This window comes from Phodopus roborovskii, unplaced genomic scaffold (assembly GCF_943737965.1).
Source record: "Phodopus roborovskii unplaced genomic scaffold, PHOROB, whole genome shotgun sequence".
Taxonomy (NCBI): Eukaryota; Metazoa; Chordata; class Mammalia; order Rodentia; family Cricetidae; genus Phodopus; species Phodopus roborovskii.
In genome coordinates, this window is record NW_026126517.1 from 46,498,605 (window position 1) to 46,512,986 (window position 14,382).

Here is a 14,382-nt window from a genome sequence, read left to right on the forward strand (position 1 = left end):
ATGCAAGGCCCTCTGGAAGAAAATGTCCAACCTTAACTTCTGAGTCATCTCTCCACACACCCCTCTTTTTTTTCCACTTCTGTTCTCAAGCCCTTGCATAATGAGTGTCTTCTGTGTATCAGTCCACTTTTTGGCTTTTCCCCAGTGGCAGATATGGGTCGCTGTTCCACTATTTCCCGACCTTCTATAATGTAGACTGGTAATCAAATCTAACTCGTTTGTCCTCTTTTTTGCAGTGTCAGTCATGGAACTCAGGATGCCTGGAGTGTGGATATGTTTCAACATCAGGCTACACTCTGGCTCACAAGCATACTTCTAACTCTATCAACCCTCCATCAGCATGCATACTCTACAGACACATGTTGATAATGAAATTACTCTACTGTGACATTTACTAATATAAAAGGCAAAACTGAATGAAACAAGCACCAGATTATACAAACACCAATTAGGTGGATCTCATCTGAACTCCAAAATGGCCAATGTAAACCATTTTATAAATACTAATTATAAAACACAAAGACAATAGAAATATAAGTTATTTATTAATCAATCCACTTACAAAGCAGGTGGCTTAATGCAAGCTTATTGACATCTTCACATATGATCCATGGGAACATGTCTTCCACATACAGACAGTGGTATTACTGACTGGATGCATTTGCAATCTTGGGCATATTAAGCATATTTAAACAAATAAAATTAGGCTATCCTGTATATGAAAGTATCTTGATAATATGCATCCTGAAGTGGATTAAAATTTCCTCCAAAGGAGAAATGTTAGTATGTTAACTTTTATTACTCTATATTATGTTGTAAATCTTAACTATAGAAATTAAAATTTTTAAATCAGTGATCGACTCTTGGTAATGTCTGAAGTGGGTGTCTATAACCATAGCCAACAGTAGCCTGACAATATAATCTGTGCCTCACAGTATCTGCAGATTTATTATTTTCAAGTTTAGAGAGAAATAAAACAAGAGACATGTAGATTCAGCTGACTTTATTTAAACTATAAAAAAAAAAAATCCCTTAAAAGTGAACCTGGGAGGGACCCTTAGAAGTTCTACGAATGCATAGATACCTGCCAATGACTGAATCCTAAATCCTGACTGAATGACTTTATAAAATTAATAAGCAGATATCTTAATTATTCGTGCTTAGCAGAAGACCTAACAAAATTCTACATGTCTTTTTCAATTTCCCTATTTTTTTAAATCTGCAAGTATATACAATCCAGCTAATTCAAATTAATATTTAGTGTTCATCAGAGCTGTTTCACAGCAGCAAAAAACTGGATTAGGGAATAAAGTTCCAAATGGCATCGAGAAAGATAAATAGGGTCAGAACAGCAGTCTAAACATACGGCATCAATAGCAACTCTATCTTGCACTGTGCTGGAAGAAAGGATACACCAAGAAAATTCCTATTGATCACTCTGGTCATGTGAGTACCACCTGCATCTGATTGACATGGGTTGCATTCTGTTCCCAATATTAAGGGTGGTACTTAACTCAGAACTCCATATTGTAAATATACAGCAGCCATTTTGTCCTAATTTAATTAAGGAATGTCTTAATACACAATATTATCATTTTCTAGAGGATCTTTATACATTAAACTAAAGTACATGATTGATTAAATTAAAGGTTAGTAATGGATAAAAAAATTCATAATTCTCAGGGTACTATGTAAAAAATAAAACAAAAAGACCACAAAATACTACTTACTAAAGCAGCTAATCTTGCCTGCAAGTTTAGGGTCACAAGCCCATAATATGTGCAAAGAAATGCAATACAAGGAATCATGCAAAAATACAGTAAAATGATACAGGAAGAAATGTCAAATCTAGGAAAAAAAACCAAAAAGCCTTTATAAATACATCAAAATCAACTGTATACATAAGTTGTAGGTCTAGCGGTAGCTGTACCATGTAGCAGAGTCAGCACTCCGAGTTCAAGGCTTCCAGATCTGCGCAGGTAAGTCATGCCATCTTTGGTTGACTGCAGTACCAGGAAGAATGGGAAGGAGAGGGACAGCAAGAGTTCTGAAATATGGTGTCAACTTTCACTTGGCAGCTGGGCCTCGATGTCCACTCTACATATGGGGCACTTCTTATTGGTGATCAGCCATTGATCAACACACACTTGGTGGAAAAGGTGCATACATGGAAGGCGCCTATCATTGGTGAAGAAAACAAACAGTAAATATTAATTTCATGACAATTCTATGGGCATTAATTTGAAAATAAATGACAAAATGTTTTGAAGTAACTAAGCATCTTTATGTTAAAAACACAAAGACTAGGGCCGGCAGGATGGTTCCAAGGACAAAGTGATGCAAGCCTGACAACCTGAACTCAAATCCTCAGAATCCACATAAAAAGCAGCATGCAATGGCATGCCACATCTGCAATCCAGGATATGGGATGAATAGCCAGCTAGCCTGGTGCATACCACAGTGAACAAAACTGGAGACCCTGTTTCAAACGAGATTTCTGTTTTAAAGGTGAGGACCAACACTATATATAGGTTGTCCTCTGATCTCTCCATGTGCTCTGTGATACTCATATGCGCACAATACATTCCTATCTTCTCTAAGAATTGCTTATTAAAAATTAGCATTTTATAAATATAATATGTGATTACCAAGATAGATAATTGACATGTCTATGTAAGCAAACTATATAAAACTCTGAGCTGTCAAATCAAAACTCACACTGGCAATTACTTAGTTTTTGACTTTTACATAAGCAGCCAAGGCACTGGAGAGGAAAATACCCTGTTGTATGATGCTGCAAACACTTTTAAATATCAAATCATTATGATGCTTGTTCAAGATTCTTTGAAATACATATTGTCTTGCAAAAGCTTTGGAGACTGCTGTAGCAGTAGCTGTGCTGTAGGAATTAATGAATGCAATAATATGTAACACTATTTCAATCCTGAGGCTCTTTATACTTAAGATGAAGCACATGCCTGAGGTAAGGACTCTGTTTTCATAGGACAATCAGCACACCTACTTAGCAAAATGCCACCGCTTTAAAGGTGGGCTAAAGAAAAATGTTCACTTCAGAATACCACACCAAGTTGCCAACAGAAACTGAAATAACATTAAATCTAAATTTAAGAGTAGGATGCAAGTTGCTGCTTAATAACTTTCTACATCTACTTACTATTTAAGAGCTGCTTTTTATAGAATTTCTCACAGATAATACCTCAGAAGTGCTCTTTTCCTTCATGAACACTATCAGTAACATTATAAAGAGACCGCCTCAATATATACATGCCTTCACTGGAAACAGAATGTTTAAAAAGTAAAAAAGAAAAAAAAAAATCACAGGGACTGTGGCTACTCTTCCAGGAGGCCATGATTAAAATTCCAAGCACCCAGTTTCAGGGGATCTAATGCCCTCTTCTGACCTCCTTGAACATCTGTATGTACATGATACACAAACATATATGCAGGCAAAATACTCATACACATAAGTAATAATACATTTTTTTAAGGACTTAAAAAAAGCCCTCATCACATGTTGTAATGGACAATATGTATCTTTTTCCTCTCTCAGCCACTAGTTGAAGAGGTATGATGAGTGGGGGGGGGGGGGTCTACAGGTTTCAGGATGGCCAGGGCTACACAGAGAAATCCTATCTCAAACAAAAACAAACTAGGTTTGATAACAGTATCCTTAGAAACAGAGGGGAAAAAAAAAAAAAAAAGAGTGCCCATAGCTGTTATGTCTGATATGACACTAAATTATTATTTTAAAAAATCAAGATGATTATGAATGGGGACTCCATGCCCTGTGGATCTCTGAGCTACCAATGCTGGCTAGAAGTTGACCTGGTGGTGTGCAGAGGACTCTGTGCTCAGTGTCTTGAAGACACAATGGGATGTGTACAGGGAACATCTGGTCACTTCTCCCATATATTTAGTTCTTGGCTCCAGAAGTCATGCTGACCCTAACCTTAACCCAAACTTGTTTTTAACTAATTAAACTTTATTGCTTTTACCAAAAAAAAAAAAAAAAAAAAACAAGATGGTAAACTGGGAGGTGGTGGCCCATACCTTTAATCCCAGTCCTCAGGAAGCAGAGACAGGCAGATCTCTGTAAGTTCAAGGCCAGCCTGATGTAGAGTTGAGTTTTACAACAGGCTCCAAAGCTACAAAGAAACCCTACCTCCAAAAACCAACCTCCCAACCCCCCCCAAAAAAGATGGTAACAAAACAATTATCTTAGCAATTATTTTTAAAATGCCTTCAAATGATACTTGGTTAGGATGAGAACATTTACTAAATCACAAAAGTATGGTTATGTGTGCATAGAGGCACATGCTGGTAATCCCAGCACTTGGGAGGCAGAGGTAAATGGAGCTCTGTGAGTCTCAAGCCAGCCAGAGCTATACAACAAGACTCTGTCTCAGAAAAGCAAAAGGGGGTAAAAGAAAAAAAAAGTATTGTCAATAGAATGCATAGAGATGACCCTGACCCTTAAAATCTTGATACCAAAATCATCTCAAATTCTCATTCCTGAAATAGTTACAGAAGACAAATTTTTACTACAGACATTACCCATGCAGCTTCTAGTAGAGTCCAGAGTGGATGTGTATTCCCCTCCATGGCTTTAACTCTTTTATTTTTTTACTTACAGAGCTGGCAACAGGGTACATAAGTAATCATCTTTATTTGGTTTCTAAATTACTTTTAAATAAGTGCCCTTTTAAAACCAATTGATCTAACTATTTGTGAATCAATCATTTATCTGTGCAGTCTGTGGTGTGGAGGCACAATGCCATGGCTGTGCAATTAGACAAGGACTCTGCCACTGAACCACAATCCAGTCCTTTCTATTTAATAAGAGAGTGGACTTTAAATAAGAAATATCTAGTTACCTCACATCTTCACCTTCCTCTAAAATAGACAAACAGATAGTACATTTTTCCTCTGTGTCTTCCTCAGTCCCTTCTTCCCCATCTTGTTTGCAGTGCAGTTTCCTCTGTGAGAACCAATCAGTTGTTACCTTATTAGCAGAGATGACATTATTGAACAACTGAGTAAAGTCTGTGTTTATTTAAAACAAAACAAAAACAGAACAAGACCACATATTCATATATAACTTATTTCCTATATAACACTGTCAAGAATTAACAGATGAATTAAGTAACTACCAAGTATCAACTCCTAAAAGTCAGCATGAAAAGCAAAGTCACAATGGTACAGATTCTGTAGGCTGACCCCTATTACTGTTAATTCATGATGATGATACTCTGTATAATTACTATCACAACACAGTTAAGTAAATTATTCTTCAAATGACTATTTCCAACATCTTTATGTTAATTCCAATTATTGCATTTAGTTTAAACAAGATATACAGTTAGTGGTAATGCCTCACTAACATTCTTCCTTAGAAAACATGAAAAATACCAACAGTAATTTCCATGTTCATTGTTCCCTGTACAGCACTGAGCATTTTCTGTTCACTACGTCTAGTTTGGAATTTACACACATAACACTACAGAAATATGAACTAAACATTGGTGAAAAGAACTGGCTAGGTGTTTTAGTTGTATTGATTTTCCAAAGCAGGGTTCCAGCTGTCCTGGAACTCACTCTGTTTATCAGGCTGGCCTAGAAACTCACAGAGATCTGCTGCCCGAGGGCTAAGATTAAAGGTGTGAGCCAGCACCACCTCCCAGCTTTGTTTTTTTTTTTTTTTTTTTTTTGTTTTGTTTTGTTTTGTTTTGTTTTTGTTATTACTGTTGTTTGCTTTACTTTATAGCTCAAGGAGGTCTTAAACTCACAGCAATCTCTTTGTCTAATGCTGGGAGTAGAGGTGTGGCCACCACATTACATGCAAAATAAAAAGATAGCTTAAAAATTATAGTAGTAGCAAATGATGGAATTCTGCACAAGCTACTAAAAAGATGAAAGATCAGCATGGCAGCCACACCTATAACGCCTGCACTAGAGAATGAGGCAGGGGAAGCTCTAATGTAAGGCTACACTAGGTTACACAACACCTTTATCATCCAAACCAAGGAAAGGGCTGAGAGCTAGTAAACAATAAAAAGATGGTGCATAAAACTTTCTGTCACCTTGTAGGTTTCTCTTTTAACTGGAAGGAAACAATATATATGTATAAATGTTATGAAAGTGAGTATGATAAAATACACTAAAGTACCTTGATGAACATGTAAGAAATCTGTGACTTCCCATGTGAAATGAAAGACCAGAGGATGGAGATTTCAGAGTATGTATTTTAGATAATTTTTATCATGGGAATCACTTCAATAGCAATACAGTTGCTATACTTCACAGATCCAAGTGTCTATAACATTCCATGTTATGCATTATCATAACAATCCTCACCTTTTTATATTTATGTGGATATGTGCATCTTTCAATTGTTCCCTGGGATGCTCCACGATTGACATTTCCTAGTCTTTCCTCCAGATGAATCAGTTCCTGAAAGTAAAGAATAACTAGCATTAAAACCACAATGACTTTTCCTTTAAGAGTATTGTAAATACTATAAATGCAACAAATTTAAATATTTATAACCCTGCCATAGAAGTACGACAAATGCCGGTGTTGCAGCACTATCAGGAAATGACCATGTGGCATAGCGGGAGTCTGGGTATGCACATGGTGCAGAAGCTGAAGTACTTCTGTTTTATCAAGGAAATGAGCAGTTCTAACTCACACCAACCACAAATGAGATCTTCAGCTGCACACAAACTGGCTTCCCTTTCTCCAAACTGTAAAGCTCGGTGAGAATCTAGCTACGATTTTCCTCCCATATTCAAATGGTTGTGTATTGGATGTTTACACTGATTTGGTAGGTTTTTAAACTTTTTTTTTTAAATAGGGTGTTTTGCCTGTAGTATGTTTTTGTACTACATGCCTACCTGTTTTCTGTGGAGGCCAGCTGAGGGGAATTGAATCCTCTGGAACCAGAGTTACATTACAGACAGTTGTGATCCACCATGTGGGTACTGGGAACTGAACCTGGGTCCTCTAGAACAGCCAGTGATCTTAACCATGGAGCCATCCCTCCAGCTACCCTCCCACACACCATTTTCTTGTATTTTTTTTTAATCTGAGATGGGGGTCTCTTTGTATATAGCTCTGGCTGTCCTGGAACTCGCTCTGTAGACCAGGCTGGCTTTGAACTCAAGGAGATCCACCTACCTCTGTCTTCTGAGTGCTGGGATCAGGATTATAGGTGAACACCACCACCACCCTGCTACTCAGTCCCCCATAGTAAGACAGGGCCTTACTATGTAAGGCTACCTAGCCTGGGACTCATTAGGTAGACCAGATTGGCATAAAACTCACAGGGTTATGCCTGCCTTTGCCTCTCAAGTACTTGCTTAATAAACTTAATATAATATTTTCTTTTATGGTAGATATTCACATTCAGTTAATCTTTGACCTTAGGGGCTGGAGAGATGGCTCAGAGATCAGGAACACTAGCTACTCTTCCAGAGATCTTGAGTTCAATTCCCAGCACCCACAACCATCTGTAATGAGATCTGGTGCCCTCCCCTGGCCTGCAGGGATACATGCAGGAGGAACGATGTATACATAATAAATAAATCTTAAAAAAAAAAAAAAAGATACTGTTCATAAATCTTTGTGTAAGTCCCAAAGGCAATACCAGAAAATCGAAAATCAGACATCTGACTGCTTTGTGATTCCCAAATACAGTAGACATCCTACTTAACCATGAACACAAAATAAATTAACTCTGCACTAAAAATACTATGGCAAATATCTTCATTTATTTTATTTCATACCTCAAAATTGCCCCTGAAAGGACCTCTGAATGATGTTCCATCCAGTCCTGAAGAAATGTAACGGATGTGAGGGTAGCCTGCCATGTCAGGAACCTGTTTTTAATGCAAGAGACGGATGAAGTCATTAAGGTTTGTATTTTACTGCTAACACTGAAGATACAGTCCTGGCTACTTAGAAGCTTGAGGTAAACTGAGGTAGACTGAAGCTAACTGTAGTTTCAAGGTCAGCAAGGGCAACAGCAAAATATACTCTGCCCATCCCACCAAAAAAAAAAAAAAAAAAGGTAAAGTGTGGTCATGCATGCCTTTAATTCCCAGCACTCAGGAAGCAGAGGCAGGTGGGTCTAGGTGGGGAGGGGTGGGGGGTTGGGAAGGGGTGAACACACCCAAAAGTTTCCTGTCTGAGCAGCTTTGTGTTCTTGTGCCGCGCCCTGCCCCACCACCACCACCAAATAAAGGCTCATGAGTGCTGAGCAAATGCTGGCACTGAACTGACCCAGCTGGCACATCTGTAAACACAAACTTAGGTGGATTCCTAGTGCTTGTTAATGTTTGACAGCTCTTGACCAGTATAAACCTCTGCAAATGTAGCACCCTAAAGTCCAAACCTGCCAAGGACAAGGGCCAATGAGGACTCTCTGCAGTATCTCCACTACAACACAGACTCCCTTTCCTTTCATGTCTACAGTTAGCCTGACAGTAATCTTTTTCAACATTGTAGCAACAAAATCTGCATCTGTCAGAAGCAGCAACAGTATGATGGTATCAAAGCAGACCCAATCCATTGATTGGGATTCACTGATGCGTGCATCTTGGCGACAGCAGATCACATTTATCTTGGTGTGTAGAAAAGGTCACTTCTTTGCATTTTGTACACCAAGAGTATATTTTACAATTCAAATTACAAACTCAGATTTTAATATATCTAATGTGTATGAAAATAGTACAGTATCTAATTAGTGGAATTATTCCTAAATTCTAGTAAAAATATTTACTATACCAAGATATTTTAATACAATATTTAATTCAGAAAAGGAGTATTACTTTTATTTAGAAGGCAAATGTATCAGAATGTTAAAAATTCCTATTTTACCATTAATGGAAGTGCTCCTAACTGCAGGTGATGAAGTCGAGGGGGGGCATGATAATGGGCCAAGTGAGGGTGCAGTGCACCAGGTGTGTAGGTAGCTGCAGTCACTCCAGCTTCAATCCCCAGTTCCCTAAAAAAAAAAAAAAAGCGAGAGCAGTTTAACTTTTGTGTCTCCCTCACAGTCTCTATATGGCCAACAGAAATGGAAGCAATTTCAAAAACCCTTAATTTACAAGGCTAAGGCACTTAGCCCTCCCAAATTTTACTAATGATGATTTCAAGTATATTCAGAAATAAATGTTCAAAAAGCTTCACTTTGTGAATATAAGCACAAAAACATTTCAACTCAGTTTCATTCCATCATAAAAGCAAGACAGATAAGGAATGGTTCCTAGGGTCCCTTCCAACCAAGGACCTGGCTCTCCTCAAGGAGCACACCTAATAGAGCTGACTTTATTGGGTCAGCTGAATGTGACACATGTTCCCCAGGCCTGTATTTGCTGGGTTCTTAGAGTCAGTGACAATTAAAAGAGCTTCTACACCTAAACACTTTTGTGGTAACCCCATCAGAAGAAAACTGGCATATAATGATGCTCCACTTGCAGACTCCCACTCGGTGTTCTGCTGCAGTGATTGCAACTGGATTTTTAAAAAAATGTAATACAAACCATTTAATTTCTCCAGAACAAACTAGACTTCTCTTTTCAATGGATACTGCAGGTGGAGCAAACATAACCATGACCAGCGAGGAGGATAAAGAAACCAGGCAAGCAGTCTGACCGTAATGGCAGACACTCATGAAAACAGAAATACTCTATTACTTGCTGAAGAATAATCCATCTGTACACTGAAAAGATGTGATACCCTCCTATTAACAAAAAGCTGATTGTCCAATGGCGTAATTTTGGGGGCAGAATAGTAGAAAAGTGGGAATAACAGAGTCTGAGGAGACACCAGGATGGGAAGTAAAAATGAGGTCAAATGAGCCTTGAGGCAGCACATAGATTAATAGGAATGGATTAATTTAAGTTATAGCAGATAGCTAAAAGACAAACCTAAACTATCAGCCAAGCATTTATAATTAATATTAAGTATCTGAGTGGTTATTTGGGAGCAGCTGGTGGGACAGAAAATCGGAGGTCTGGACAGAAAACTGCCTACAAAAGTTAGCTTAGCAGTCTTCTCATCTATATATGGAATCTGTCAAAGTCAAACTCAGTTGTAAAGAACTGAAGAAGTGGGGCTAGGGTCAACAGATGCAAACATTCACTTCAACAGGACTAAGTTCTGGGTTTCTATAGTTTCCTCATGGTTGAGAGGGCAGCAATAGATAAACATTCAAAACTGCTTAAAGGGGGATTTTAAGTACCATCACAGAAAAATGGTAACTACTGAGGTATGGATACATTACTTAACCTGAGTTATCATTTTACAATGTCCTAGTCCATAAAATTAGTATCTGACACAAAAGTTAAACAAAAGCAACAGCTGTTTCCCTGCTTCAGGTGGCTCCTGCTCCAGAACTCAAGGTACTGCTCTTTCTTTCCAGGCCTCATGCCCAGAGATGGCTCCTCCCAGCAGAACTGTCTCTCCACACAGCTATGCTCTGTTGTATGCACTCCATTACAAGGGATTTTCCCCCAACTTTCCCAGAAGCTGCTTGAAATAAGTAAGGTACTGACCAGGCAGATCTCTCTGGAGCCTGGCGAGGGTGTGAGGACATGGTTTGAGGCACGTGAATATGATGCCCATGGCCATAGTTTGGGTGCATCCTATGTGGATGGGGCGGGGGACGTTCATGTGCCCGCCTAGAAACACAGAACACAAAAAGACCACTGGAAATAATTGAATAATTGGTTATTTCTTAATGTAGAAAAAAAATTCCATTGAAATTATGAAAATCTATAGATAATCATGATGAGGAAATTAATTTGCACTAAGAAACATTATAAAATTATTTTTAAAAAAGCACATGAAATCTTCTATACACACTTACTGCTCATTTATGATTCTACTATCTCCAATTTAATTATCATCCCAGAAACCAGACATGGTGATGGAAGCATTTAATCTCAGTACTTAGGAGCCAGAGGCAACTGGGCCTCTGTAAGTTTGGGGCAAATCTGGTCTATATAGTAAGTTCACAGGCAGCCAAGGCTAGCTATAGTGAAATCCTGCCTCAAAAACTAAAACAAAAAAAATTCCATGAAAAAGGTAATTTTGGCTTGAAACTTCTACAGTATGTATTTTAATTAGGAGAATGAAAACAAAATTTTAAAAAGTTAAAGACCAAGAAAAAAAAAAGTCTTGTGTTCAAATAGATACTTCACATAAATATACAAAGCAGGACAATGGAAATTTTTATTTTACTTCAGTCATTAAAAAATTCAATCATTTTAGTAGATAAGAGTATGAGGGCTTTTCTTTCCCTGCTGAAGACAGGTCAAATACCGTTCGTTTGTGGGAATCTGTTTTCTCATTCCACCATGTAGCCCTGGGGACCAACTCAGGTTGTCAAGCTTGGCAGCAAGCATTTCTACCCACTAAGCCATCTTGCTGGCTCCACAGACATTTTCTATATAGGTTAACTACTAAAACATCAAGCTAACCAGCTTTTTGTCATGCCAAAAATGTAAGACAATATGTGAGTAAAAAAAATTAAGCTGTTTTCTAATAAAGTTTATTTACAGACACTGACAATCAGATGAGTATGAATATCAAATCCTGAATTGTCAAAAGAAAAAGTTTACTTAGCCTTATAGATATGGGGGAACTACACTATTAGAAGGTTAATAAAGCTTTGTTAAGACTGGAAATAGAATTCCAATCCTCTTCTACTTCTTACCTCCCAAGAACGGTAGCATGCCTGGTCCTTATGCAATGCAGAGGATTAAATCCAGGGGTTCATTCACATTGAGCAAGCACCCTACCAACTGAGCTACACCCCAATCCTCCATGTCAGTTTTTGAAACTTTTTGTTTGTTGGTGTTTGGTTTTTTGAGACAGGGTTTCTGTGGGTAGCCACGGCTATCCTGGAACATGCTCTGTAGATCAGGCTTGCCTTTGCTCCCTAGTGCTGGGATTAAAGGCATGTGCCACCATCACCTGACCAGATTTAGAAACTTCTCCTATTGTTCTTTCCTCTTGTAAATAACACGATAAATATAATTAGATATTGGACATCTTTCAATCTTGTTCTTCAGGATCAATGTTGAGATCAATCATTACAGAGAAACGGACTTATTTGCTTAAAGACACTCACATTGTCAACACTACTAGGCAGGGTAGGACACAATAACGTTATTTTATGGTTGATAATTCTCCAGCTGGGAATAAAGCTCAGCCAGTAGTAGAACACTTCTCTATTAGGTGCAAGGTGCCATGTTCAATGCCCATCATCACAACAACAAAAAGGTAATGTCCAACTATGTTGAAGACTTACTATAGTTACACTGCTTTGTTTTACTGTGTCCATAACCCCTATTGGGTGTGAAAGTTCTTATCTGTTACCTTAGCACTGTGTGGCTAAGGAAGGAGATCTGATCTGTACAGTGAAACCTAGTTTCAAAACATGAAAGATTTCATACATGAAAGGCCAATTGAACATGAAGAAAAGCAAGCACAGTTTCCTTAAACTATGAGACCTACGTTGGGTGCTGCATCATCCTCCTCCTCTGAACTTCCATCCTCTGCATCACTTCATGAGGGTGCAGTCTCTGGGCAGGAGGTGCTGGGGCTGGAATATGGTGTGAAATTGGCTGATGAGCAGGAGGAAGATGCTGAGGGATGGGTGCAGCTGTACTGCCTAAATGAGTTGGGGGTGGAGGCGCCACAGGGTGAGATGCTGCATGTGAAGATATCTGAGAATGGAAAGCATGTACAGGATGAGGAATAACATAATCCACTTGAGGGGGAGGCTGAGTCTGAGGAGGAGCATTTCCATGAGAGTGAGGGCAACCCGAGGCTTGATGGTGCAATGTTCTTGTCAAGGATGCATCTGTAAGAAAAGTGTTTTCTGTCAATACAAATAAATCTACTTCATTCACAGAGTTACAACTTAAAACAACCTATTATGAGACTGTACCAGAATTTCTGGAAAAGTACCCCAATAAAAACTGGTAAATGCTGAAGTGACAGCCCTATGTGCTATCATTCCTCTTCCCCAAGACATAAACACGTGCGCACGCATGCACGCTCAGACCATTTTCTATAGTAAAATTTATATAAGTTTTGTGCCAGAAAAAAAATACTTTACAGATGGCCACTGACAAAACACCCTCCCTAGAGGTTACCATTAATTAATATACTCATCTATAAGACACAGGTATATATTATTAATTTCACACAATCAACCAAATGTTTAATAAGAAGTTTGATTTTCTTTATTTACTTGTATGTTAGTGTGTGTGTTTGTGACTGCTACATATTTAGGTGTTCATGGAGGCCTGAAAAGAGGCATTGAACTTCCTGGGGCTAGAATTACATTACAGGTGATTTCGGATGCTGGGGACCAAACACAGGTCCTCTGGAAGAACAGTATACATTTTTAATCACCTCTCCAACATCCTAATTTTTTTTTTTGTTTTTCAAGACATGGTTTCTTTGTGTGGACCTGGCTGTCCTAGAACTCACTCAGCAGACCAGACTAACCTCTAACTCAGAGATCCACCTGCCTCTGCTTCCTGGGTGCTAGGATTAAAGGTGTGCACCACCAGCACCTGGCTTAAACTTCTTATGTAAATATGAGGGGCTGGAGAGATGGTTCAGTAATTGAGAGTACCCGGGTTCAATTCCCAGCACCTATATAGCAGCTCACAACTATGTCTAACAGCATCTTCACAGACATGCATGCAGACAACCACCAATGCACATTAAAAAAAAAGTATGCATTTAAGAAAAATTGTTTTCTAATCACTTGCTTTTTTCCCCCAGAATTACTGATTTGTATTCTTATATTAATTATTGGGCATTTTCTTATTTACTTAAAGTACTATTTGTCTATATGGAAATTTTATAATAAAAATATAATAAACATTTTTCCAAATTGTCTTTGCTTTTCTGCAGTAAGATTGAACACTGGGAACATAGTTCAGTTGTACATTGTCCTGGGTTCAAGCCCGGAAAATGTGTGTGTGTGTGTGGGGGGGGACAACGGCACACATGACTAAATCCCACAAATGAAAATTTCTTCACCAAACAAACTTTTTGTTTGTTTATTTTTTAAGACAATACCTTGATAAACAATCTAAACTGACTTCAAACTTGTGACCTTCCCACCTCAGCCTCTTGTGTGCTGGAATTACAAGCAAGCAGGTACTTCCTAAATATGTCTCAATTTCCTAAATGATTTATTGTCAGAGAGGTGTAAAGGGAAAGAATCTGATGCCCCTGAACACAAGTGTGAAACACTATTGCTGCCCTTGCCTTTCATATGTCATGCCTCATTCTATGCTAACAACATATAAAGCAAAGTAAGCCCTTAACAAA

At 38.4% G+C, this 14,382-nt stretch overlaps 1 protein-coding gene across 6 annotated transcripts in view; it reads right to left on the minus strand.

The window, feature by feature from the left end:
• Positions 1-526: 526 nt before the first annotated feature.
• Positions 527-14,382, minus strand: part of Rnf111 (ring finger protein 111) — a 65,090-nt gene continuing 51,234 nt past the window's right edge. For 2 of the 6 annotated variants that reach the window (XM_051197895.1, XM_051197894.1), the window contains exons 8-14: positions 12,544-12,892; positions 10,578-10,703; positions 8,899-9,025; positions 7,806-7,898; positions 6,376-6,471; positions 4,896-4,999; positions 527-2,178 (exon numbers count right to left, since the gene is read on the minus strand). In XM_051197895.1, coding sequence (XP_051053852.1) covers positions 2,061-2,178; positions 4,896-4,999; positions 6,376-6,471; positions 7,806-7,898; positions 8,899-9,025; positions 10,578-10,703; positions 12,544-12,892 — 1,013 coding nt within the window. In that variant the 3' untranslated portion in view covers positions 527-2,060. Of the gene's footprint in view, positions 2,179-4,895; positions 5,024-6,375; positions 6,472-7,805; positions 7,899-8,898; positions 9,026-10,577; positions 10,731-12,543; positions 12,893-14,382 lie in introns of all 6 variants that reach the window. The other 4 variants (XM_051197890.1, XM_051197891.1, XM_051197893.1 and 1 more) reach the window with 3 other exon arrangements.